Below are 25,930 nucleotides of genomic sequence, written 5' to 3'. Positions count from 1 at the left end.
TTCAGTGCAGGGGTGCTCTAACCACTGAGAACGCTGACCCTCTGACCACTGAGAACGCTGACCAGGGCTCTGGCATTTCAAAATGGTTTCTTAGCCCGGCTGGTGTGGCTCAGCGGTTGAGCATCGACCTAGGATCCAGGAGCTGGAGGTCGGATTCCCGGTTGGGGCACATGCCCGGGTTGCGGGCTGGATTCCCCAGTGGGGGGCGTGCAGGAGGCGCCCGTCAGTGACTCTCATCATTGATGTTTCTCTCTCTCTGAATCAATAAAGACATGTTTTAAAAAATAAAATGGCTTCTTCTTATCTGCACATATTTTCAAGCCTGTTGTATTTCTCTAAAATTGTTAAACAGTTATTTTCTGTTTTGTGTTCAGTATGTCCAATATCTGAGGTCTCCGGAGCCCTTTACTGATACCTGCGCTTTCTGCTGGGGCTTGCTCATGGCACCTTGTTTCCTGGTATGTTTTTGCCTGAGGGCTGTTTGTTCCTTGGAGTGCGCGCGTGTGCGCGCGCGCGCGCGTGTGTGTGAGCATTTCCAGAGCTGATTACAAAACCCAGAGATTCAAAAGGCCTTCACCTTCTCCATTCCCACACTCTCCCTGCAACGCCCTCCCCCCACGCACGTACGCGTCCCTATGCTTCTCAGGTTGTGTCAGCTTAAAGGAAAGCCACGGCACCGACACGGGCCCGTGGGCGTGGCGGCCACGGCGGCGCGGAGGAGGCTGCGCGCGGGAGGCGGCGGGACGCGCAGGGCGCAGGCTCCCCGCCCGTCCGAGCTTCTCTAACGTGCGCGCAGGGGGGCGCTCAGGCGAGGCGCGCGCTTCCGAGATTAAGCGGGAACCTCCGAGGTGCGGGGAGCAGTGCTGTGGCCGCGTTCACTGGTGATTCAATTTTAGGAAATACGTCAAAATCATTAAATACACTACATTAACTACTTAGAGGCAGATAATCCCATGTTATAAATATATGTCCCTAAAAGAGGCATTCGTAAAATTCAGAAACCATTTCTAATATACAAAGAACTTTTAAAGTTGGTATAAATAATCAGCAATCGTTTAAAGACTAAGCAAAAGACCTGAAGAGGTTAATTGCAGAAGAGGAAAAGCAAGTGGCCAAAATATTTATAAGAAAAAGATTAATTGTCATTAAGTTATTAAGGAAACACAAATTAGGGACCTTAAACCTTCCTTTATAAATGCCTGCAGCAAATCTCTTCTCGTCTGATTCTGGCTTTCAAACTTTTTAAAGTTGTTTTTATATTGACAGAGATTTAAAATGTTTCTCATGTATGTAGATTTGTCGTCCTTATGAACTTGATATCATTTTACACCCTTGAAATTTGCAAAAACTAAAGAGGTTATAATAACATAACATTGTCAAGGATGTGAGGAAGCCAGCATTCTCATCCCGTGTTGCTGATGGGAGGGGCAAACAACAGATTTTGAAATATAATCAGACAACAGCTAGTAAAACATTAAACATGCTTGTCTTTGAACTTTTGAACTTGCAGTCCCACTTTGAGGAATCTATATTGCAAAAGTGAACAAACTGGATAATACAAGGTTGGTTCTTGCAGCGACTGATTCCAGGACGGCCTTTGATCCAGGCAGAGGCCCTGAGCGCAAAATCTCAGAACTTTTGTTGATCTGTTGAAGGGCAAACATACTCTTTTCTCTTGGATTTGGAACTATGAAGATATAAGCCTGGAGCTGTGGCACCCATCTTGCCACCACAAGGGGAGACTTGCCCAGTAATGGACCAATATAGAGAAAAACTGAGCCAAGACAAAGCAAAACCAGCTGCTGACCTAAGTCCCTAGATCCTCCCTATGCTTGAAGCCGCCTCAGTTTCGTGAACCACTAAATCCCTGTTTTTACTTAAACTAGTGCTTTGTTTCTGTTACTCGAAATGGACTGAGTCCTGATTAATATACATAATAATGCAGGTGATTTGACTCTGATTTTATAAACCAGAGCAGCTGTCGTTACGCATTTGAGTTTGTACAGTGAGTGCATAGGTACATTTTTATCTGATGTGGACGATAACGTGAGCACTGGGTTTCTTGGGGGGGGGGATAGGACTGGAGGGGTGAAGGGGAGCTTAATAACTTTTTCTTTATACACCTCTGTAATATTTGACTTGCATACAGGTGCTTGTATATTTTGTAATTTTTAAAACCTTACATATTTTTTTAAATGGTTGTCGTATATTTTGTGTTTCTCCAAATATGGAATTTTATACAGGGGGTGGGGGAATGATACAGTGCCCTGGGAAAAGAGAAAGCCTTAAATTTGATTCAAGAAACATTTTTAAACAAATAATTATATTAGCTGGTGAAAACCTAGGAAAGCTTTTCTGAGTAAATTGTTGACTTCAGGACTGAAATATGAGTATTGCTTCATTATTAATAAAGCTATAGCTTTATCTTGAGTATAAATTATTAACAATCTTTAAAATGGCCTTCGTCCTAGCTATCCTGATGCACATATAACATTGATCCAATATATTTAGGAAGAAGAAACAGGATTTCTCTCTAATGAGTAAAACACACCTCTCCATGTTACAAAAACAAAAGAATAAACTATTTCACTATTAACCTGGAAATTTGTCTTTCTTAAATTCGAATTCTGAGTTAATAGACTAATTTTAAGTTCTTAAAACTTATTTTGAAATGCATTTTAAATGATTACTTCTGAAATGTTTGAGGCTTCTTTCCACACTGGCACTTTTTATTACTTCATTATAAATTTAACCAAGTGTCTGGCCATCCTAAAAGGTCAGAAATCTTGACCTCATAATGTTATGCAAACACAACCTGGAGGCCTATGTTGTTTCAGGGCTTACATTTGCATGCTTTAGTAAAGCAGTTTTCCCCGTCTGGGAGGTGAGGCAGGGGACCAGGGAACATTAAGGACAGAGTGCAGCGGGAGTGCTGCCACCTCTGGCCTGGAGGGCACTTCACAGGTCTGAATCTTACAGCTCATTTTAAACTCATCAAAGGTCATTTTCCTTCTCTTACAGCTTTAACTCACTTGAGAGATGGGCTTAGCCAACGATAAAGCTCCTGTGAATTGGTAACCTGGTTTTGAGAAAAGTAACTAAGTTATTGAATAAACAAAACCATTTCTTTACGAAGACTCGTGGCTCTGATATCGCGTGTTGCTTTTTCACCGCTCATTGTGGCCAACTGTAAGCTACTCGCCCCGCCCCCAGGAAGACGGTCAGTTGCAACATAGTTAAAAGTTGGCAGTTGTTTTCTTGAATTTGGGTATATCAATCATTATCAGAATGTCTGTTTCTGCAAATCAAGTACATCATGTTTATAAGTAGAAATGATCATGTCTATCAGCAATTTACAGGAAAAAAAGGTAGTTTTAGCAGAATAGGACTTCTAATGTACCATATATTAAATATCCATTAAGTACATCAAAATAAAAATTTTGACAAACGAGTCAATGAAATAAGTAAATAATGCCTCCTGGAAAAGCACAATAATATGTAATAAATTTTCTTTTATAAAATCCATCCCATAAGAAACCATGACTGATTTTATAGATTTTAGTATTGTCAGTATTCTTGTAATGTAAAATTTAGTAGCTAGCCTGGACATTAAATTTTAAATTCAAAATCCCCATTAATCTTTTATTTAGATCTGATAAGCTTCTGGGGTTCTTCCCACAGCAGACTCTGAATCTGGTTTTTCCACGTGGAGCGATTCACTCTCAGGACATTATGGCCTCTTTTATAAATCTATAAGCAAAAGGATGACCTATTATAATGGACCTCATGTACAGCTAAATATTTTTTCACTTTGCATTGGAGTGAGAATTATGTTGCTCTAACGGCTTATATTTTTTTTCTCAGCTTTATTAACTGTAGCCAAGTCCTTAATATTCATGAATAGAATTTAAAATACTGTTGTTTTAATCTGCATTGAATTCTGGATCGTACAAAGATTAAATGAAGTGACTCCAAACCTAAACTCCTGTAATTTCGGAGCATCTGTTCAGGTTGGTGTGTGCTTGTCTGCTTCCCTCTGCTTCTAAGCTGGGAAAAGAATTTTCTGAACTGCACATTGAGAAGAGAAAGTCTTGGCTTGTTCATCTGTGGTAGAGCAAACAGATTTCAAGAGGCCATCTATTTAGCTACCATTTGTTATGTTGAGTCTGAGATTAGTCCTAGGTTTACAAAAAAAATATACTAAATTTAGAGTGTGCAGGATTCCTTAGGACAGCACTACTTGATGGTAGTTTCTTCCTATAGCCTCTTTTGAGTGGTTTGTGATTAAGAAAAAAATTTAAATACTTTAAGCTCTGACAAATTTGAGGATATAGTTTTGGAGGAAATAGAAATATCGATAAATTCATCAAATAACTTATTAAAGGACTTTTTTCTGGGTTATTTTAATTTTTCAATTACTGTTGACATACAGCATTATGTTAGTTTCAGGTACAACATAGTGGTTAGATATTTACATACCTTATGAAGTGCTCCTCCTGATAAATCTAGTACCCATCTGACACCATACATTATCACAATATTATTGACTATGCTCCCTAGGCTGTACTTTATGTCCTGTGTCTGTTTTTATAGCTGGCAATTTGCACACCTTACTCCCTTCCCTTTTTCACCTATCCCCCCAATCTCACACCCAACTGGAAACTGGGGGCTGGGGTTGAGGTAGGGTGGAGGGGGTCAATGGGGAAGAAAAGGGGACAGGACATCTGTAATACTTTCAACAATAAAGATATATTTTTAAATATGTTCTCTGTACCTCTGAGTCTGTTTCTGTTTTCTTTGTTCATTTATTTTGTACCTTAGATTCCGCATAAAACTAAATCCTATGATATTTCCCTTTCTCTGACTTATTTCACTTGGCATAACAGCCTCTAGGTCCGTCCGTGCTGTTGCGAATGGTAAGATGTCATTCATTTTTACCGCTGAGTCATAGCCCACTGTCTACGCACCTTATACATTTGTCTACTGACGGACACTTAGGCTGCTTCCGTATCTTGGCTATTGTAACTAATGCTGCAATGAATGCAGTATATGTATGCATATGTCTTTCCACTTTAGTGTTTTAGTTTCTTCGGATAAATACTCAGAAGTGGAATTGCTGCGTCTTTGTCTCTTGTTACAGCCTTTGTTTTAAGGTCTATTTTGTCTGAGAGAAGTATTGCCACCCCAGATTTTTTTCTTTTCATTTCCATTTTCATGAAATATCTTTTTCCATCCCGTTACTTTCAGTCTGTGTGTGTGCTTATGATCTGGAGTGAGCCTCTTTGAGCAGCATATGTAAGGGTCTTGATTTCTTACTCATTCAGCCACCCTGTGTCTTTTGATTGAAGCAGTTAAGCTATTTGCATTTAAAGAAATTGTTGATAGATATGTAATCATTACCATTTTATTATTTATATATTTTTTATCTCCCCCCCCCCCTTTTCTTCTTAAAAAAGTCCCTTTAACATTTCTTCTAATACTGGTTTGGTTAGCTTCTTCTTGTCTGGGAACTACAGGACTTCTAAACTACAGCATATGTTCTTTCACCAATTTTTAAAGAAGCTGGTAGTAATCCCTCTAATGATGAGTGTGTTTTTACCACTGACCGTCAGCTAAGGGAAGACCGCTTGACTCATTACTGTGATGGCCTGTGTGAGAAACCCCCGGGGAGGGAAGACTCAGATCTGCAACCTCGTTTCTAATTGGAGTGGGACGGGAAAGAAACTGGAGTCACGCGGGGAATAAGGGCCAGGAGGCTGCCTGCCTGTCCCGGGCGACCTGCAGTCAACCAAGCTCTGCTGCATCAGCACATGCGACCATTTTTATATCCTGCTCGGGGGTTTGAATGTGCAAACTCTCAAAGGGACCTGACCTGAAAGAGGACATTTCCTAGGTTAAGAATTTCACACTGTTTTAAGAGGGGCTGCGATGGGCAAGGTGACCTTCCACCTTAGAGACAGTGTTATTAATTAATGAAGGGTATTCGTTCAGTTTTCTTTTTATAACTCAGATAAACTTAAAGAAATGTCTTGTTGGTCATTTCAAGTGGGAAAACATATTGATGATGTTGCGTTTTTCCGCCCGGAGCAGGATGAATTGGAAGGATGACACAGGCCGGCAGGCAGACAGACCTGCGTTCACATTTCTCCTCTGCAGTTACTGGCTGGACGACCCTAAGCGCGAAACGAACCCCCTGCTTCCTCGGGCCGAGCGGAATCAGTGATGACGACGCTGAGGGGATCGGAGGTCATGAAGCCACACGCGCAGGGCACACAGCAGATGCCCCCAGATGCTGCTCTTCTGCCTCCTTCCCTACGTCCGCCTGCTGAACGACTCATCCTTAAGGTCGTCTCCACAGTTCTCTTGCCTCACAGCTCTCAAGCCCCTTCCCTTGTCATGAAAAGTTGACCTTTATTGTTATTGACCCACAGCCCAAATGTTTAGTCTTATCAAGAAAATTCTATTGTTAAATTGTCTTGACAGAGCATATATAATACACACTCTTATGCTAGGCCATCTGCACTCTTTTTTGTGAAGGCTGACCCATCCCTAGTTAACTGACTCTTCACCATTTGGTCTCAGTTCGACATTTTTATACGTTAATATTTATTTTAAAATCTATTTTTTAACCTTAAATCTTTGAGTTGGCATGCATTTCAGATGACCCATAAAGTAAACAAATGGCTGTTGAAGAACACTTGATCCGTACGTCCCCACAGCTGGGTGAGCCCGTCTAAGCCTATGCATAAAGGCATGGGTGGAATCACTTGTAACGGCCTCACTGACAGCCAGACTTACAGAAGCCTGTCTTTACGTCCCCATGAACGCTGGGAGTCCTTCGAAGCCTTCAAATACAGCATTATTACTTGCACGACGCCGAGAGGTCTTCTTGGTCGGACGCGGGGAGCTGCGCCTGCGGAGTCGCCGGTTCCTTTCTGACGTCATTGCTGCCCACGCGGGGCAGCGTGCGGGGCGCCGGGGCTCCCGCGCCGCGTCTCCGAGCCTAGACTCCAACGGGCGGAGAGGAGCGACAAGCCTGTAAGTCTGCAGGGCGGAGGCGATGCGCTGGGAATGACACAGGCCGCAGTCGCGGCGTCCGTGGGGCGGGGGCGGCTCCTTAGAGAGTCGCAGGCGGTGGCGGCTCTGGAGCCGAGGCGCGGGTGGCGCGGAGGCCGGGCGTTGCGGGCGGCGGGGCCATGTGAAACGGCGGCATTCTGGGCGGAGCGGGTTGGATGAGCTGTCTCTAGATGCTCTCCTCTGATTCTTCACCCTTTCGGTGTGGGCACCGGAAAATTACACGCGCCGCTGCACCGTGTTTCTTCCACTTGACGGCGCTGCTGCAGAAAGAAGGCTGCTCGCGACGCAGCATCTTTCCAGGGCACCCGCGCCGCTGGCCCCGCGCCGGCCGCAGGCCCCGCGCCCCGAGGAGCCCGCGCCCCGAGCAGGCCCCGCGCCCCGAGCAGGCCCCCCCGCCCCGAGCAGGCCCCGCGCCCCGAGCAGGCCCCCCCCGCCCCGAGCAGGCCCCCCCCGCCCCGAGCAGGCACCCCCCGCCCCGAGCAGGCCCCGCGCCCCGAGCAGGCCCCGCGCCCCGAGCAGGCCCCCCCCGCCCCGAGCAGGCCCCGCGCCCCGAGCAGGCCCCCCCCGCCCCGAGCAGGCCCCCCCCGCCCCGAGCAGGCCCCGCGCCCCGAGCAGGCCCCGCGCCCCGAGCAGGCCCCGCCCCGAGCGGCCCGCGGTGAGCCGGCCGAGAGGGACCTAACCCGCTTGGTGAGACGTGGGCGCCGCAGGTCAACATGGAGGCTCCGGGCAGGACCTCCCGTCTGCCACCGTTATGCTTGGCCCTTTCTCCAGAGCTAAAGTGACGAAAAGAAACGCCAACAACAAAAATTAAATAAGCAAATGAAACTCAAAAAACGCGTCTCAGCGTCAGACGCGGCCATGGCCTTGCCGTGGCCCCGTGGGCGCACCGTGGCCCCGCGAGTTCCTCAGGCTCGCCTCCTCCCGCCCCCGCGACGGTAGTGTGGCGCTAAAACAGCGCGACCGAGCCCGACAGTGGCCCCTACAGTGGCCCGCAGACGGGCTGTGGAGAGGACGCGCCCCCCGCGCCGCTGGGCCTGCCCGAGGCCGCCGGCCGCCCCTTCCGCGGCGCGTGGCTCCGGGTGGCGTCTCGGGCGGCATCTCAGGTGGCTTCTCGTGCAGGCGAGCGCCCGCGTGCCCCCTCCCTGACCGGGTGCCACGCACACGCTGACGGCGGGGGCCCAGGAGGGCGGGCGGCAGCCGCGAGCCCACAGGCCGCGCCCTCCCCGTCGCGCCCCTGCCCCGCTCCCAGCCCCGCCGCCCCCGCGCCCCTGCCCGGCTCCCAGCCCCGCCGCCCCCGCGCCCCTGCCCCGCTCCCAGCCCCTCCGCCCCCGCGCCTCTGCCGGGCCGGGCGCCGCCCCCGCGCCCTGCTTCTCTCCCCCGTCGGCTTTAGGCCTTCCTGCGACGCACCCGCAGCCTCGCCGACTCTGCCCTGGCCGCGTGCGCTCTGCTCCGAGCCCGCCAGAGGCCGTCTTCGTTTCCGTGGGCGCTCGGTCCCCGGCGCCCCTGCCCGCTCTCCCGCCGCCTCTGCCCCCGCCCCGCACGCGCCCGGAGGCGGCCTCCCCGCAGGGGCCGCGCACAGCCGCTTGAAAGCCCCCGTGTGCTGTCTCAGCGCCCTGGCCTCACCTCGGTCTGGTCGGATGCTTGCTCTGTCTCTCCAAACTATGTTTTTTCCATTTCAGTACCCTTATAGTTTTTTACTTGAAAACCAGAGAGGATGGCCGTGTAAAGGAACCCAGCACTGGTTCCCGCTCGGGCTTTTGCTCGCGAGTTCCCAATGTGGTAAATTGTAATTCCCTGTACCCACCTGCTTGCGTCTCCAATCTTGAGGATCGAGGTTTGCCCGGTGACCTCACTGTGCTGATGGACTCAGAAGAGTTGTTGTTGTTTTAATCTTCACCTGAGGATATTTTTCCCATTGCTTTTCGGAGAGAGTGGGAGGGAGAGAGACACATCAGTTGGCTGCCTCCCGCATCCACCCTGAGCAGGGCGGGGGTCGAGCCCGCCACCCACGGACTGCCCTGGGCTGGAATCAGACCCAGGACCCTTCAGTCCGCCGGCGGCGCTCTGCTGAGCCAACCGGCCAGGGCGTGCTGCTTTTGCAGTCCAGCTTTTTCATTATCGTTAGGGTGAAGTGACAACTTCTAGGCTCCTGACATGCCAGAGGAGAAACTGGAAGTTTTCTGTCTTTATTGTTTAGCTGCAGGAAATGGGAATCCCTGGCTAACTTAAGGGAGGAAAAATAATAAGAAAAAAAGAAACAACGTATTTAAGGCTATGGGTAGCTCCCAGAATTGCATGAAGACATATGCAGGCAGGCCTGGGGAAGTTCGCAGTGCAGGGCAGCTCTGCCCTTGCAGGCCCACGTGGAGCACCTGCCCCACCCTCCAGGGAGCAGGCCCCCTGTCCAGTGCAGGCTCTCCTAGGACAGAGTTTAGGGCACTCCTGCAAGAAGCAGGGGTTGCATGGCAGGGTAAGGACCTCTGTCCAGGGAAGGAGGAAGCCGAGCAGCTGCCCAAGTTCTGGCTCACTTCCTATGGCTTGCCCCTGAGACGGAGACCTCAATTACGCAATTAGATCAGAGACGCAGAGAGTTCCTATCTAATGTTATAATTCTGTATGCTCTTATACTTATTAGACTTTTGTTATTAGGAGCTGGATTTCTATGTGAAAATGAGGTAAATTACGCTGATACATGGGAATGCCATGATTGTTTGACTAGACATCTAAGTATCCATGTTGTATCTCCATCTATTTGAAGTCAACATTAAGGAAAAAAACACCGCCTAGGTAATTTCTTCCTAATGCTGGTTTTTTTGCTTTGAAATAGATCCAAGCTCTGTGAAGAAGCTGCCCGATACAGAACCTGCTTTGTCTTCCAAGGAAAGTTGAAGGTAAAACTTCAGAAGCCCAACAAACCATTTGCCAGTGATTGGGGAGTCAGGGGCCATGGATTCCCATTTCTAGCATCTTTTCCTGCTTACCTGTGGTACCCACTGGGCTTCAGTTGCAGACAGCAAAACCCACTCAAGCTACTTGGGGCTGAAGGGGATTTATTAACGGGCATCAGTTGGCTTCTCTTTCCCTGGAAGGGTTGGGGTAGGCTCAAGGCTGAGCTTCCTGGAACAAGAAGTGCAAGGCCTCTGCTGGGCCTCAGAGAGCTGCTGGGAAGTAGCAGCATCAAGCTGACTGTGTCCTTAAAGTTTACCAGTGTAGACGGGCTGTGTTCACACTTTGAGCAAACTGACATCAGGCATGAGCAAGGGAAAGGAACCAGCAAAGGAGATTGCGGGAGAGTAGGATGAGAGGTGGGAGGGAATCCAGGCAGTCACATAGGCCAAGGGAAGACTTTCATGAGAAAGGAATGGGGAAAGGATCAGAGAAGTATCCATTCGTCAAGAAGGAGGTTTTTGGAAATCTTGTAAGAACCATTCTCGTGAGGTTAAGGAACACAGAATGCAATGGGTGAAGAGTGAGTGGGAGGCGTGGAAGCAGAGTGTGCGGCACTCTTGCAAGGTCTGGCTGTGAAGAAGAGGGGAGTGTGTGCCATAGTGGGGGGAGCGTGACTTTCTCCTGCAGGGGAAACACTAGTAGTACACTTTTACATGTCCTTGGGAAGAACCCCGTTGAGTAGAAGTAGCAGAACACACAGCAGAACAAAGGGCAGTAGGCAAAGTGTGGTTTCTGCACAGATGGGAAGTGGCAGGATTGGAGTGGGCGGGAGCGCGAGGGTCAGACATGAAGTCCCAGGTGGAGGACAGGAGAGAAAGCCATTCAGGCAGCACAGAAGGGTCACTGGGCAGTGCGGAGTCCTCACACAGAAGTCTGTACTTTAAAAATGAGGCACTTCATATACCTTGAACGCAGACCCTGAGAAGGACTAGCTGAGTGAAGATGGAATGGGGGCTGAGCAAATCCTGACATGTGGCTGGAAGGTTAGCAGACCTTGCGGATCACTAAGATGCTTCCAGCCACAAAGAATAGATACAACTTAAACTGGACTGTAAAATAAAGGGAATTTATTGCCTTACATAAGAAAGACTGGGCAGGCTTCAGGCACAGATTGATCAAGGCTCTCTTTGTGATTTACTCTTTTGGCCCCCTTCCATGAGCCAGCTTCATTCTTATCCTGGCTTACCTCAGAGTTACACTTTGACTGGCAGCATCAGTCAGGGCTGGGACCTCAGGAAAAAAATGGAACCATACAGGGAGAGTAGGGAGGTAGGGGGGATCCCCGTGTTCCTCCCTCCTCCTCTCACTTAATCTTTCACACAGCTTCCTTTGGCAGGACCTAACAAAAAGCCAGAGGGTAAGAGAACCTAAACTCAGCTCTAGTACAGAAGCAGTGAGAGACAGGATTAAGGCAAACAGGCAGGCGACTGACAGGCCCAAGAGGCACTGGGTGGCCAAGACGGGAGTGGCCACAGAGCAAGGTAGGCTGTGATGGCTGCCATGTAACGGTGATGCTATTAAAAGTGGCGTGCTGTTCTGAGTGGGCGTTTGCCTCCCAGCAATCCCATTCTCTGCCACTGTACGGTGAGTTGGGGGGTGGCGGAAAGTCCCCTTTAGCCACAGCCTGCCCTGAAAAAGAAGAATTCGCATCACGTGGAGATCCTGGGTGCTGGGAGCTTGCTGCAGTTCTAAGTCAGGATTGGGGGTTGACTTTGAGAAGGGGGCAAGAGCACTTAGATTACACAGTAATGGTTGTATTATATTAAGAGAAACAGGCATGAAAAGGAGGGTGTGGGCTAGCCAGTTGGGCGCTGGGCTGTGGTTACTTGTGCTTTGGGCTGCTGGCTCGTTTCCCCTCCCTTCTGTAACAGGTGCTTCAGAGCTAGGGCGGGACCCACATTGAAAGGCACAGGGTTTGGACAAGCGCTTTGCATAGTACCCACCAGCCCCACCTTCAGTCTCCTAGGAGTTGGGATGGCAGAGGTGTGCCTGTGCCTCAGCCAGCCAAGGGGCGAGTACTGACAGCTGTTGTTTTCTCTGCCCAACCTCCCTTCCTTCGGGAATTAACCTCTTCCCTCCAGGTGGTTCTGGAAAGGGTTGTAAATCACAGGTGTTCACACCTTCACACCTTTAGAGTCTATGTGACCTAAGCTAGGCCAATCAGATACTCTCCCAGGAATCTGAGTTGGGGACAGCTATACCTGGCCACAGAACAGCTGGAGTTGGCTCATCTTGCTGGAGCACTGGAGTCCCCCTGGCATCCCGAGCTGAGTCCCTCCCGAGGCCTGGGGATCCACTCTGTGCATGCTGTGAGCTCCCAGATTCTTCCTACAGACCTTTTTATACTTAACTGAGAGGAGACTTTCTGTTCCTAATAACCAAAAAGTCCTACCTGGAACAAGAGTCAACATGATTTAAAAATTTAGCAATCACCACAGAATTTAAGAACTGAAGTTAGATGGCCCTTACTAGGCTTATTTGGGACAGAGATACTGCAAATTCACACACATCACTGCGGTTCTGGGACAGGCTGTATTACACGAAGCCCATGGACCTCGTGTGCCCTTAAAAAAATAGGAAAGTAGGGAGGTTTAGGAAGATCTTCATTACCTACTAAGTAGACTTAGAAGTATTCTCTTAGAAGATATGGTTTCAAAGTAACTCATGAATTTTCCATTTCATTTAACTAAAAGGTATAAAGTAATATACTAAGGGTGCTTCTTCAGGACAAACTTAAACTCCTCCCTTCTGCTTGCTGATTTTTATAAGACGTCTAATGTTTGTTCTTATCATGTTTGCTAGTGGTATACATCCTTACTACCAATTTAGGGATGTTTGCTGAAGGGTATCTTCTGAGCATACACATACGCATACAAACGAAGTCCTAAACACTAGCTTACAAAGAATTTATTCTTATTTTATACATTTGTTTTTCAGCAAAAAAATTGCATAGTTATACAGAATTTTATATTCAAGACCGTAGGGAACAAATGTCTCACAAAACCAAAGTCATAGCAAACTGCACAACAGAAACGAGTCACAGTTCAGCTACATGCACAGAACTGGCCAAATCTGTGGATGGCTTCTCCTTCCTCATTTACCAGGACATGTGGAATTACGAATAAGCGATGCTTGCAGAATACTAATGCTTCGAAACCACATCGCAGTCCCTGTCTGAAGTGCACACATCCTGAGAACGTCCCCCTAGCTCGCTGAATACGGCTGTGTAGGATGCATGTGGGCCGGAGTCGGGGCAGCCCAAGGATTACTTTAGCAAGCAGCGGGGCATGTTCCTTTCCTTCTTTATGCCTGCACCACCCTTTATGCTCTTCTCCTCCCCGTCACCATTACATGAACTACAAAGTAAAGTAAAAACCTGGCACAAGGAGGTCTCCATTTGGTCACTGTTAAACCCTCTGCCGGCCTCTGAGCCGAGGAAAAATGAGCGTGGCCCTTCAACTCGTGCCCTTTCCTGCAAAAGGTGGTACATTCTTGTAAATCTGAGTGCGGGTCTGAATCCTTAGTTTAGAAGTGGATGGACCTCAGAAGGCAGATGGTTTCAGAAGGCCGAAATGGAAACCTTTTAGAAACCTTTGTCTTCAAGGCTGAGTGAAAGCCAAGGCTCCGGGTGGTGGCAATGGCGGGGGAAGGGGGAAGTGAGGGTTCAGCGCAGCTGCAGGCTTTCCGGAGAGGAGAGCAGCCGCGGCCCCGCCGCCGCGGAGGCAGAGCCTGTGCTGGGAAATGAGGAGCAGGGTGTCCGGGCTGTGCCCGCTTAGTCTCAGTGGTTGTAAACCCATCAGAGTGATCTGGGCCTTATCCCTTTATTGCCTGTATACTCAGTTGCTTAGAATAATTTTGCTCAGAGCCTCCATAACCGAAAGCCAACCAGGTGGAAAAGTTGACCTTCTGTGCCAAGTGTTGCGGGGAGAGGGAATTTAATGAAGTTTCTAACAAGAATTTTTAAAAGATTTTAAAATTTAGCCGTGTTACATTCCTATAACATAGCTGAGTTTTCTTTTTTTTAAAAAAAAAAAAAGTTTTTTAATCTGTCTTTAAACTATACATTATTTACATTTTTAAAGACCTACTAGGTCTTTACCGTTTGGGTAAGAGCTCCAGGTGGTTCAACTCCCAGGACAAAGGAGAGGCGCTCCAAAGGCACCGGCTCTCATCCATGTGCTGAGGCCCTGTTTACAAACACATCGCTATTATAAACCTTTCAAATATAAAATTAGAATACTTCTTTAAAAATTTTTCCTTTAATTTTCTTTTTTGCATCTGGCATATGAAAAACAGACTATTCTTCCTAACTAGAGATGGCACTAAAAGAAAAAAATGTGTCCCCATACTCTTTTCACCTGGAATCAAGGATTTCCTTACATGGTGTCTTTTTCAATGCTGTGGGGAGCCATGAGGGGCAGGGCCATCTCCACAGATGGGTAAAGAACCAACTGGAGACCCCTCCACTCCTCCTTGAGTTCTTGCTGCATATTTTAGGTGGAGCTGGAAGGCATGAGAAAGGTGGCCTGCAACTTTTACACATCCAAGAAATTTTCCTTAAGAAATGTCACGTTTGGAATAGCTTCCAGAAATTGTTCAAGAACAAACAGTATTAAAGTTCATACATTACATTTAGAAGCACAATATATTAGGGGAACATTTTCAAAAGCTCAAAAAGAGGCTGTTTTTCCGCTGAGTTAAACAGTAAGTAAGTGAGCATTTTGTTACATATAGGTGTGTGTTCAGAGCTTTCAAAAAGTCACATCCTCCCACAATTAGCAGCCAAATGAGCATTCTCGGCCCCTGACCTATAAATAAACATTCTAATTCTGCAACTTGCTCACAGACTCTTAACAAGCTCTTCTAAAATGGAAAAGCCTACCAAATGGTTAGAAATCTGCAAACCAGAAATGCAATACATTTGTCCTTTTTTAACAACAAAATTTTGTATTTGCTTTTTGGAAAAGTGACTCAGAAGAACTGACACACATCTTCACATTTAAGAAATAGCCATTCATGACACTGAAGAAATAAAATCTTCAATAGGGAGCGTGTGGCCTCTCACAAAGGAATACAGCAGCTCTCAGCTCCCGCCAACGGACACTTCCCTTCCCGGCTTGGCTAGGCTTGTCCACTCTTCGTCAGGCGATACATGACAAAATATTGGCAATCTTTCAAGGAAATGATTCAAAAGGTAATTTACAGTTGGCTGGTGCTATCCCCTAATGCCTTTTTGACTTATGCCCTAACTTTATGGAAACAAATTAAAGACATTAAGCCAGGGGTAAGTGTTCCATTCAGAATATACCTGGGCACTAGTGCTCAGGTCAAAAGCTATAGGATGTGGTTGGGTGGCCAAATAAAATGCCTTGCAGGGGAGTTCACATGCTTTTCTAGGGACAAATTTAAAACCCAGGTAAAATTGTCTATAGTTGAACTTGCTGTTCCATTTGGGCTGACAGAGTCTAACCCTTCTTGCTCTCCCATCTCATGCTTTCTACCTATTTACATCTATCATATTTACATCTGATAGTTTTCTTTATAATTTCCTCCAGATATTTTTTTCTAAGACATGTTTCATGGATTACAACACAAAGACCTAAAAGGAGGAAAAAGGCTAAGGAACATTAACCTCTGGAGATACAAGCATTTAAGCGTGCATATTTTTAAATTTACGCTGTGTATGGAATTCAGACATTTAATGACATGACAATTTAGGCACTTTGGATGAACCTTTCTTCATAATGATATATGAATACTATACACTCCAAAAGTGATTGTTACCAGTCTTTGTTAACTAGTAGTGATAATAAATTTTCAAACCCTTTTATGTACGTATATGCCTGCTATCCCTTCGCCTCGATTTACATTAAATTTTCTAGTTATTTTTAACCATAAAACTCACAAAGTCCTAGGAGTAGACAGAATCAAAAAGAAAAGAAATTGACTGTGGGTAAGTAGCACGTTAATTGAAATAAGATTCTAAGCATTGCTCTTACGCTAATAGAAAGGAGGAAAGAACCAAAGTCAGGGGCTTGGGACATCTGCTCGGCCCCTGGCCGGAGGGCCTTTCTGGTGCTCCCTGTCCCGCCCACAGACGGTACCGGCTGCGCCAACGCGCCGCGTCCTCGCCCGTGTCTGACATGCAGTGGGTGCTCAGTGATCACTAAAGGGACCACCGGCACGGATGCGTGGCAGTCGGCCGCGGCAGACTGCAGCAGGTGAACACCCGAGGGGATAAAAATTAAGCAGCTGGTAAGGTTTTACAATCTAAATTCAAGGATAGCCATCTCTCTTCACTCTGTATATATACGTGTGTGTATGTAACATTTATATATTCTCCAATTATGTATTAATATTTATATATTCTCCAGTTAGTGCTTGTGCTTGGCCAGACTCATAGCTATGCAAACTAGCGAACACTCACACTGAAGCACACACCATCCCCACATTCTGATGCCAGCTGGAAAACATTTCTGTCACTTTGAACCAACAGTATAACCTTAAAATAAAGATACATCCTCCTGCACCTGTCTTCTGCTATAGCTTTGTACAGGTTAACTAAATGAAGTTGTGAAGAAATCTGAAGATAAAAATCCTGGTTTTAATTGATGTTAGCCCTCAGATTCAGCACCAAATCAGAAAAGAAAAAATTATAAAAACCACCTCCATCCCAATTTTGCATTTTTAGAAATGATTGCCCTGAAATAGCATGATAGGCCAGACAGTTTTTTGCTGCAAGCACTTACAGGCAGGATTTATGAATGGAGACATGTGCAGGCCATGCTGGCCAGCTTTGCAGGCCTATACTTTCTTCCTGGGCTATTTATAGAAAGTGGATAGTCAGTGGGAAAGAGCACATTTATTTTTACAAGCCAGCCATGACATGACCAAAGAACTCACTTCCTCTCTCAGTAAAGGTCATCTTCTTGAGCTGAGGGTGCAGCTGCAAGGGTGGGGAAAAAAGGGACCCCCTTTAGTCAATTAAATCTCCCTGAGTCAGCCCCAGAGAACAACTCCACAGGGTGACAGGCATTTTCCCAGGCATGGCTCTATGATGCTGCTCCTGGAGATGTCATCTAGATTATGACTAACAAGTAAAAATAAAATGCATTATATAATATGCTTTAAAATTCTATGCTTTCAAAATAGGTTGTACAGAGATAATGGAGTGCCTTCTTATCATTTGTCCTACATTTCAAACAGATGAACACAGTAAAGTAAAACTGAATTTTAAAGGATGTGGCAAAATGGAGAGTGTGAAAAATATCTTTAAATCTGTTTTATTCTGATGGCCATATTACCCCTGAAATGTGTGATATACCTGGATAGTCCCATGCAAATTTGGAGACTTGGTAAATATTTGCTGATTCTAAAATATCACTTATCTTGACAGAAATCCAATATAATTTAGCAAATAACATACAGTTCCACAAACATCCCTGGTCTTGTGTAGTGTACATGGTACCTATTTGCAGACATGAAGTGAAGCGAAACCACTGTTTTCAACTAGAATGTCGTCAATATTATATGTGGTATATAAAAACAAAGGTAGGGTGGGAAGGGAAACGAGCCCTCAGGGACATAATGGGTACGGAAACCTCTGAAGGGAAGCTGTGGCATCTTAGCTCAGGCATCATCACTGGAAATGACGTGGTTGTAAGTTATCCTTCACCGGTTTCTTCTTAAGGACAAAGACACCGGCAAGAAGAGAATTCTGCTTGTGGACCCAACAAGAATTTTAAATGACCAATACAAGGGTTTATTTCTTGTTCTCAAACTTAATGATCCTTTTTAGAAGGCTGTCTCTTGAAAGTTCCTTCTGAAAGGGGAGGTCCTATTTTACAAGGAAGCTAGAAAATACTCAACTTATGTCTTTAGCTTCCAAACCAACACTCTTTGGGGCTCTAGAAGAGACAATAATGACATGCAAATAACTTTGCAGGTAGAAATATCCCGATTTCCACAACTGCCCTTGAATGCATGTACTGAATTAAGTTACTGGTGAAGAATGACATCCATAGTAGGCACAAATTCTCAGCCTCTGTAACCTAACAGGAATGTCCTTGCACATTGCAAAAGATGAGACACTGTCACCCATTAGCTAATACGCGAAGTGTATTTACAATCCCATTAAGAGGCTCTAAATTAAATATAGCCATATATAAACTTAACTTCTGTGTGCAAATTAACACACAAGCATATTGCTTCCTTCAGGGAACTGTGCCAACCTCTCGATTATAAGTAGTGATCAAAAGCACAAACAAAAACATCAATATTCTAGCCTACCAGTGCTGAGGTGACTGTTCATCTGCTTTATGTGCTTGATCTGTCATACCACGAAGCCAACACTTCCCATTTAGTGACTTATTTGGCTCCTAACTAGAAGGACTTGTCAGGAAGTGTGGTAAGTATTTGAAGTGTTTGAATACACTGCCTCAGTGGTTTGTGTTAATCTAGGGTTGTCATCTCAAGTACAGGTTAGTGTTTATAAGAAATATCTTAAATAACACTGGCCAATGTGGTTGTGAGAAAAGATCTCAGGAACGTGTTCACTCATTTCTCCATGATTTGGGATGACCAGTGTTCATTACCACAGTCTGCATCCAAATGAGATTTCAATGTTTAACTAGACAAAGGTAATCTTATTTAACGCAAAGAATTCAGTTACAATTCAAGTAGTATGTTCCTGCCTTTCATAATATAACCGCCTCATTTATTCCTGAGTATTATATCTTTAATCAACGATAGATGGCACCAGTCTAGAGCAGTGTCCTCTCACCGTCCCTCACTAGGAACCACAGTTGCATGAGGAACCACCACCACCCATTAGTGGGTTGGCTCCTTCTAGTAAAGAAGCCAGATGCTCTGCATGTCCTGGTAAGCTACTTCTGGTGCTACCAAAAACTTGAAACCAACACCATCTTCCTTCCCTCCTGTGTGGAATGTTAAACCCTGATTTACAGTCAAGCAAGACAAAGTTTACTCCAACCGCTCTCCCCTATAGTTGAGGACCAGTCATTTGGGCATTGCTTCAAAAGGCACATTTATTCCAGTGGTAATTTAAGTAAGTAGAGAGGGAAAGAAGATCCAAACCAAACCAAACCAAACCAAAAATAGGGTAGGTCTTGTGGTGTACATTAGAGTAAGTGGGTGTCTGCGATCTACAGACCCCTGAGCTCCTCACCAGTAGTCTACCCAGAGTCCTAGGGTAGATAATTCACATTTGTATCATGGCACACAGGCCTTCAGAAAACACTGTTTAGGAAGGTAGCTGAGAGCTCTCCAGCAGCTTGCCCTGCTGTCCAGTTCAAGTGTGTGCAATGCAGAAGACTGCAAAATTCAAAACTACATGACAAATAAAATTCAGTGCATATTAAAGGCTTGTGAAAATTCTGAAAATCATTGTATATATTACTATTTAAATAACATTTGAGAGACATTTTGAAATAACTAACTTGTTCACATTCCATGCATTTTCTAGTAGGTTAAGCTCTGGGCTTATGTCTTTGTGCCCGTTTCCTACAAAGCTCCATTCTTTTGACAAATCCACGCATTCCTCAGACTGAAATGGAAGTACCCAGGGATTCTGTCTACTTACCCTCTTTAATGCATACCTGACCTCACAAGGGCTACTTGTTATTACCGCTGGCACAGAAGACGACTGGAAAATCGAACTGGTTGGAGTTTTATTTGGGATTTTATTCGTTGCCTTCGAAAAATCCCTGGATGTCACAGACACCACCTGGATTTTGTCCACGGGTAAAAACCAGTGGCCCTCTCCTCCCTCCTTTTTGACCGCCTTCCCTTTTCCGAAGCCCCCGCCCCCCCACCGGACTTTTCCCCTGTGGCTCTGCAGCACCCTCCGGGAGCAAAGAAGGAAACACAACAAAACCGGAAAACAAACCAACGATAGCAACAACAGAAAGTACAAATAGGTGGGCAAACCAGCCGCCTCCCGCAGGGCAGAGGCTCACTTTTTACTGCTGAATTCGGAGCTGCTGAGGAACTTCCTGACGACCAGCCCCAGGCAGACCACCAAGAGCAGCATGTAGCCCACGGTGCCCGAGAAGGTGGGGGCGGCCGGCGGCGCCTTGAGGAACTGGCGCAGGCCCTCCTCCACGTAGTACACCTGGTCGTAGATGCTGAGGAAGGTGAAGATGTGGAAGAGCTGGTGGCTGTGGCCGATGATGTCGAAGAGGCCGGGCTGGATGCGCTCGGGGATCTTGCTCACATTGAAGAAGGCGGCCACCACCAGCCAGAAGTAGCGGCGGTAGAAGTGCACGAAGAGCGTGGGGTTCTCGCCGCGCAGGTCGAAGAGCCAGCTCTCCAGCATGATGGGGCAGGCCATGCTCAGCGGCATGACGAAGACGAAGGTGCGCAGCGCGAACGGGTAGGCGCACCAGTCGGTGCGGCTCTTGCAGCAGGCCACGGTGCAGGCCACCGCCAGCAGGAAGGCCACGGGCAGCACGAGCGCGCGGTAGGCGGCGATGAGGCGCGTGCAGTCCACGTGCCAGCCCAGGCGCTGCTGCACGTAGGGGGTCATCACCCTGGCGTCCAGCAGGCTCAGGCCGGGCAGCAGGTAGTAGTAGTAGGCCACGGTGCTGCCGAAGCCGTAGTAGCTGATGGACGCGTAGTCCAGGTAGAAGAAGGCGGCGCGCAGGCGCAGCGACAGGCAGCTGAACACGTGCGCCGTGCAGCTCATGGCGAAGGTCAGCAGCACGCCCGACGCGTAGCACCACAGCGGCAGCAGCCACGGGTGGTGGAAGGGCACGTCGCGGCCGCTCAGGAAGAACAGGCGGCAGAACTTGCTCAGGAACAGCAGCAGCGGGATGAAGTGCGTCCAGAAGTTGAGCGTCTCGTTGGTGGGCTTCAGCACCGAGGCGAGGCACTCCTGCGCCGTGCAGGGCAGCCGCCGGTAGCCCGACAGGATGAAGCACTCCACGAAGTCGTCGGGCACCTCGTCCCAGCGCAGCAGCGGCTTGGCCGAGGCCGCCGAGTCCCCGGAGGCGAAGGGGTGGGGGCGCGAGGCGGCCTCCGGGGCCGCCCCGGCCGTGGCCGGCGGGCCCTTTGCGCCCCGGGGCTGCAGGCGCCGCGGCATGGTGCCGCGGGCTCGGCTAGGACGCGGCCGGCGACCTCTGGCGCGGGCTCCCGCGGCCGGGCGACCTCTGGCGCCGGCTGCCGCGCTCTCCGCAGCCCCCGCCGGCCGCCGTCGGAGCCTCTGTGCACGCGCCGGGGCGTCGCTGCAGGTCCCGGAGAAGCCCTGCGCCTCTAAGCAGCCGTTCCTAAAAATCAGCAAAAAAACAAGTCAGCGGTTCGTCAGCAGCCGGCGGCCGGCAGGAGCGCGTGGCTCGGCGTCCCCCGCCGCCTGCCCGCCCCGGCCCGGCGCGGCCCGGCCCGGCCCGGCCCGGCCGCCTACGCTGCGGCAGCCCCGGCGGCGGCGCGGACTGCGGCGGCGGCGCGGCCCGGTGACTGGGCGCCGCGTGGTGCGGGCGCAGCCGCCGCCGTCCCCGTCCCCGGCGCGGGAGGCGGGGGTGAGGCGCTGGGCGCTGCAGGGAGGAGGGCCCGGCGCCCCGAGGGAGGGCGGGGGCCGCCCGGGCTAGTGTTTCGCGGCCGCCTCCGGGGTAGGGTTGTCCCGGTCTCAGGTTCCGTACCATCCCCCGCCTCGGCGGCTGCAGCCCGAGCCGGCCCGTTAATGATTGATGCGGGGCAAAGGCTGCGCCAGCCACTCGGCGGCGCGTGCCGGGGGCGAGGGTCGGCGCTGGGGCTGAAACCCGACAGCCACGCGGCGTCCCGAGGACACCGGGAGCGGCGTTCGCTGGGGGCGGGGAGCTGCGGGCGCGGCGCGGGCGGGGTGGGGGAGGGGACCGCGCGCCGCAGCCCGGCGGGGCGGGGAGGTGGCGGGGGCAGGGACGCCGGGGAGGCGGGGGCCGCGGGGGTCGTGGGGGCCGTGCCCCCCTCTCGGGGCCGCGCCGCTGCCGGACACCTGGGACTGCGCGTCGTTCCCCGTGGGTGCGCGCGGGAGCGCGCGGGGCTCTCGCCCGCCCCGCACGGAGCCGTAGTTTAGCCTCTCGCGTAGCGGACTCGTGTAGGTGCGTCATTCCCCCCTCGTCCCCGTCGGTCCGCGCGCCCTCCGGTCACCGCCGCGGTCGCTCTCACCGGCCCTGGGGGCTCGGCTCGCCCATCCTCGGGCCCCTGCGCCTCTAGCCAGGACCCGTGTGGCGGCCGCTCAGGACCGGCGGGGGGACGGGCGGGGGGCGCGGGCCGGCGGGAGCTGGGGGCCCGGCGGGCGGCGGAGGCCGGGCGGCTGGACGCTGACGCGTAACCGCCTCCAGGTGCGGGCCTGCGCGGGGCTGGAGCCGAGGGCGGGAGCGAGGAGCGGCGGGGCGCTGCCCCCCGCATGGGCCCCCAGCCTCGTAAAGGGGCGCTGAAAGGCCTGCCCGCGCGGAAGCCGTCACCGGTTCACCGAAGTTTTTCTCGGTGACGCCCGGGGGCGCGACGCGGGCGACCCGCGGTGCGGTGGGGTGGCAGCAGGAGCTAACGCGTCACCAGGCGCTGTTCCAGGTGCTTCGCAGCTTCCGAATCTGTTCGATATTATTATTTTTCCCATTTTTACAGATGGGGAGATGGAGGCAGCCCGACCATCAGTAACATGCCCGGTTGGTGGAGGGGGATTGGAACCTGGGCTGCTGCTAGAGCTCACGCACCTGAACCGCAGCGCCCGGCCAGCCGCGCTGCTCCGAGAAAGCCAGGAGGGCAGTTTGAGTTAGGAAAAGCCGTTCGTTTTATAAATGAAAGGCTATCTTCATCATGACAGCAAATCTTATAAGCAGGTCACGAAGATTTACTTATTGGTGGCTCAAGGAAGACTTTTAAGTTGTGGATAAGAATTATTTGTAATTAAGAAATCACAGTATTGTAAATATCTAAAATTACTAAAAGATAATAGAAACATTCTCTTTAGAAGTTTCAGCCTTTTCTCTGAAAGAATGTTTTCCACTTAGCAAACTTTTACACAATTAGGCCAAAGGGCCACTCGCATCCTACGCTTTTCTGAGCTGTCATAAATTCCTGATCAATGGGTTTTAAATCAATGATATTTTGCTGTAGTTACTTAACTAGTATTTTGTTTTAGTGTTTTCTGTTTTTCCACTTCTATAGCTTTGTTGTTTTAAACCAAAACCTAATTTCCTTTCACATCTGGACTGAGGACTTGGCTAATTTGTGAAAAGGGTTGAGATTTGGGCATTTACAAATCAGGCCCAGGGACGGTAAACCTGAGCGGGGGCAGCCAGAACTTTCCATATTCTCTGTTACTCCGTAAACAACCTGAGCTGTTACCTGTAAAAAGTGTTGGTCCTGTAGTAATTCCCATGTTTGCGAGTCTGTCAGTTGCATAACCAGCTCACTTACATAATAGGGGAAAGTGTAATAGAAAGTTCACATCAAGTAATAATGAAATTGACTGTAAATGAATGTGTAAAAACTCTAGTTAGATAAAATAACTAAAAACTCTAGTTAGACAGAATAACATTTATCTCTATGACTGTGTTGAGACTGCTGTATTAAATATGGTGTTCTTTAAAACACTCAGTATTTTACAAAGTCAAAAAATCTGTTGTAACCTTCTTATAAGTCCTTCAGAAAGTCCTTGAGACTCCTGCTTTACTCTTTTCTCATACATCTCCCACCCCACATGAGGCACAAAATCAGCTGATGCCATGAAGTGGTGTTTGTGAGAGCTCTCTGGTGCCAACCCAGACAGCTGTCCTTGCTATACCTTGACAAATCCAAGTAAAAAGGAACTGGGGAAATGGAAAAATTGAACTAACATTATTTTAAAAAACCCCAGCAATGTGTCTTCCTTAATTGCTACCAATCTATAGAATTCATTTTCTTAAGTTTTTTGGAGATATAAAAATGTGTTCTCCTGCACAGGCTGGATTATGTAGTTGGTTTTGACTCCAGTAAACTAACTGCTGCTTGTCAGTGAGAACCATGCTCACGTGCCCTGGGCTTGGCGAAACAGATAGAAGAGCGGGCTTGCTGCCATTCCCTGAAGGTGCACTGGAGATAAAGCATCTCTGAACGAACCCGGGCTGACTACCAGGTTTTGGCAGTTAAGACTAGCCAGGTGCCATTGAAAAGCCAGTGCCAGCGTTCAGAGGCAGAAAGCAGCTAATTCTCCCAGTTGCAGGCTAGTTAAACGAAGCCCCCAAATGTGGTTTGGGTAGTTCTGTGGAGACCCTGTACATTCAGGAGCTGAGGGTTCCTGGCTGCAAAATATAGTCATGTGTAGGAACTGGAGCAAACAGGACAAATACTTCTGCCCATATAGTTTGCTTTGGTGATGTTCTTATAGGCCAACTATAGGTTTATTTGTGTTTCTCTACAGTAATAATATAAAGCATATATAAAAATTCCACAGCAAATTTCATGTTCTCTGACAGGGACAATGAGCTATGTGTAAAACCTGTATAAAAAATGCTGTAATATTTACAGGTAATCTACCTTTTTAGGAGGAAATAATTTTTTTCTAGTCTGATTCATAGGCAAAACCAACCAACCAAACAAAACTCAGTGTTTTATTGCACCCAAGACTACAAAGAGAGCCCTGTAAGGTTCAGTCCCTCTCCACAGAAGGTAGTCGACAACGTGCTTTCCTTTCCCCCAAATTGAAAACAGCTACCACCCAAATAATGTTATCACCCAAACTCTTCAGATCAGATATGGTTACTTCCAGGTTATAGGGACTGAGTTTCCTAATAGTGGAAAACCTCCCGGTACTGGCATCAGGTGTAACTATGGCAACTTTTGAGGAACAGTGGAATCCAAAGGCCAGGTAGAGGGCTGGAAGCTAGAGTGGTGGGAGATTTTCTAACCTGGCACTGCTTCTGCCTGTTTACTGAAGTGGTGACAGGGCTCCCTTCTGAAGAAGAGCTGAGTGAGACTTGTTAGGATGTTTTTGCCTTCTGTGGTTCTGTGCAGGGAGTGTCAACTCCGTATGCCTCTTCCTCCCACCAGTTCACCTGTTCTCGCCAAAGTGGGGTGCACACAAAGACGGATTAAGGTGAAGAATAAAATGTCACAATTTCTGTTTCAATAGATCTCTTTTTAAATGTCTATAATCTGTGAAGGTTTTATAATACACTTAATATGTAGTACATGGAGGTAACATAAATAATATGTTGGGATATGGGGGTGCGTCAAAACACTGACGGGGGATAAAAGGTGTGTGATCAAAACGTCATTGACTTCTGCCCCATGGTCCATCGCTGTCGTTTGTCCAGCCTGCTTCCATCCCCTCTCCTGGATCCAAGACAGGATTCTCTTTTCCTGCCTCTCAGGTCGCTGTAAAGGGTGTTTTGGGGTCACCATCTGTCGCTCGACAGTCCCTCGGCTATGAGCGGACGTGCCCGAGCCTTCAGCCCTCCCTCAGCTTTCCTGACTGGGTGGCAGTCTCCACTCTGGAGTGAGTTCTCTCACTTCTGCCCTTCCTGTTTCCTGGCTAGAGCCTATATTGTCTTAAGACAAAGGCCTCATATTTACATGTTATATTTATCCTAATTCAGAGTTACCCTTTGGGGAGGAGATTGTCATTGGCTGTTGCTTGCTTTTGGTAGGGACTTTTAGGTAGTTTCCACTTACTTAACTTTGGAAATAGTTACACAGGTGTGTGAAACCGATTATTGAGGTCTTGTCCATTAACAATTAATCTTTGAAACACCGTGCTTTGCCCATAGTAAGCACTCAACACATATTCGTGATTGGGGAAATTCTTCTCAGTACTGCAAGCCTTTAAAAGGTTAGAACTTAGAATCCTAATATCCTAGAATAGAGATGTCACTTAATCCTTTAAGTCATCTAGTGCAACTCTCGTCCCATTTATGGTAGTTCTTTCAAT

General features: G+C 48.3%; 1 protein-coding gene across 1 annotated transcript; it reads right to left on the bottom strand.

The window, feature by feature from the left end:
- Nucleotides 1–19,707: 19,707 nt before the first annotated feature.
- PAQR9 (progestin and adipoQ receptor family member 9) lies at nt 19,708–21,317 on the bottom strand. The gene has a single exon (XM_081138622.1). The coding sequence runs from the start codon at nt 21,125–21,127 to the stop codon at nt 20,000–20,002; it is 1,128 nt and encodes a 375-aa protein (XP_080994748.1). The 5' UTR covers nt 21,128–21,317; the 3' UTR covers nt 19,708–19,999.
- Nucleotides 21,318–25,930: the final 4,613 nt, after the last annotated feature.

This window comes from Miniopterus schreibersii (assembly GCF_964146895.1).
Source record: "Miniopterus schreibersii genome assembly, chromosome: 5".
NCBI lineage: Eukaryota > Metazoa > Chordata > Mammalia > Chiroptera > Miniopteridae > Miniopterus > Miniopterus schreibersii.
The sequence above is the reverse complement of the archived record's forward strand: the minus strand, read 5'-3'. Positions and strand labels throughout refer to the sequence as shown.

Coding starts and splice junctions, on each gene's coding strand:
- PAQR9 (XM_081138622.1), bottom strand. CDS start 21,127: ATGCCGCGGCGCCTGCAGCCCCGGGGCGCAAAGGGCCCGCCGGCCACG.